General features: G+C 46.7%; 1 protein-coding gene across 1 annotated transcript; it reads left to right on the top strand.

The window, feature by feature from the left end:
• Positions 1-69: 69 nt before the first annotated feature.
• LOC105273098 (uncharacterized) lies at positions 70-1,075 on the top strand (the record flags this gene model as incomplete). The annotated part of the gene is made up of 1 exon (XM_011315333.1): positions 70-1,075. A coding segment is annotated over one exon (1,006 nt), but the record flags the coding sequence as incomplete, so codon positions are not given.
• Positions 1,076-1,349: the final 274 nt, after the last annotated feature.

Raw genomic sequence — 1,349 nt, 5'->3', positions numbered from 1 at the left:
CATACAATTTGAAGAGTCAATCACCAAGGTACTGGGATTGTGTTGGCATCAATCAACCGACACCTTCAGGTACAAATCAAGAGACTTCAACACATCGACCATCACAAAGAGAATAGTATCATCAGAGGTGGCTCAGATATTTGATCCTCTAGGCTTCCTCGCTCCTGTAATAGTCCAGGGAAAAATATTACTTCAAGACCTGTGGAAACTCAAGGTAAATTGGGATGATCCACTCCCAGCTGACTATCAAGCACGCTGGAGAACATTCAGAGAGGAACTCACCGCCCTGAACAGGATTACAGTACCAAGATGGTTAAGAATCTCACCAAGAGCATCCAATATCCAGATTCATGGATTTGCAGATGCCTCCAACGTAGCGATGAGCGCTGTCGTCTACATAAGAACTGAGACATTCAACGAGCAAAAATCAACGGTCATGGTAGCAGCAAAAACCAAGGTAGCACCCATCAAGCGCATGACAATCCCACGTCTTGAATTAACAGCAGCGCTGCTTCTGACTCAACTAGTGGCTACATCTCTTCAGATGCTGAAACTCAACAGTGAGCAAATAGAAATTCACCTATGGTCCGACTCATCGGTGGCCCTAGCCTGGATCAGAAGTCAAGCACACCGATGGAAAGACTTTGTGCACAACAGAGTCATCAAAATCCAAGAAACGATACCACAGGCCATTTGGAGACATGTCAGCGGGAAGGAAAACCCGGCTGACTGTGCCTCCAGAGGCATATCAACCAGCAAGCTAGCAGATCATCAACTGTGGTGGGCAGGACCTGCCTGGATCAATCAGGATCCAGCAGAATGGCCACAATCAACAATAGATACTGCAGCCATGACCATCCCAGAAGTGGCTAAGGAAGCAAAACCACTGCCAGCAAATCCAGTCACCATGAAGATCAACGAAATAACACAAATACTAAACAGATACTCAACCATGTCAAAACTCCTGGCAGTAACAGCCACGATCAACAGAGCAATTGATCGATTCCAGAGAGAACCAACGCCCCCGGGGCCAATACTGACAACGAGAGAACTCAACGATGCAAGATTATTCTGGGTAAAAGTTACCCAATGCCAATATTTCTCAGCAGCCGTTCGAAAACTTCAACGGCATCAACAGCTCCCAAGAAATCATCAACTGGCGACACTAACGCCAACCATAGACAATCAAGGTCTTATGAGACTTGGCGGGCGCCTCAACAATTCGAACCTCAACCCAGAAGAAAAACACCCACTAATCTTGCCACGTCAGTCGAGGCTCACAACACTAATCATCGAAGAAGCTCACCGAAAAACGCTGCATGGAGGAACCCAACAAACACTGGCCTACA

The sequence above is a fragment of the Fopius arisanus genome, unplaced genomic scaffold, assembly GCF_000806365.1.
Source record: "Fopius arisanus strain USDA-PBARC FA_bdor unplaced genomic scaffold, ASM80636v1 scaffold00937, whole genome shotgun sequence".
NCBI lineage: Eukaryota > Metazoa > Arthropoda > Insecta > Hymenoptera > Braconidae > Fopius > Fopius arisanus.
This window is presented reverse-complemented; position numbering and strand designations above follow the sequence as displayed.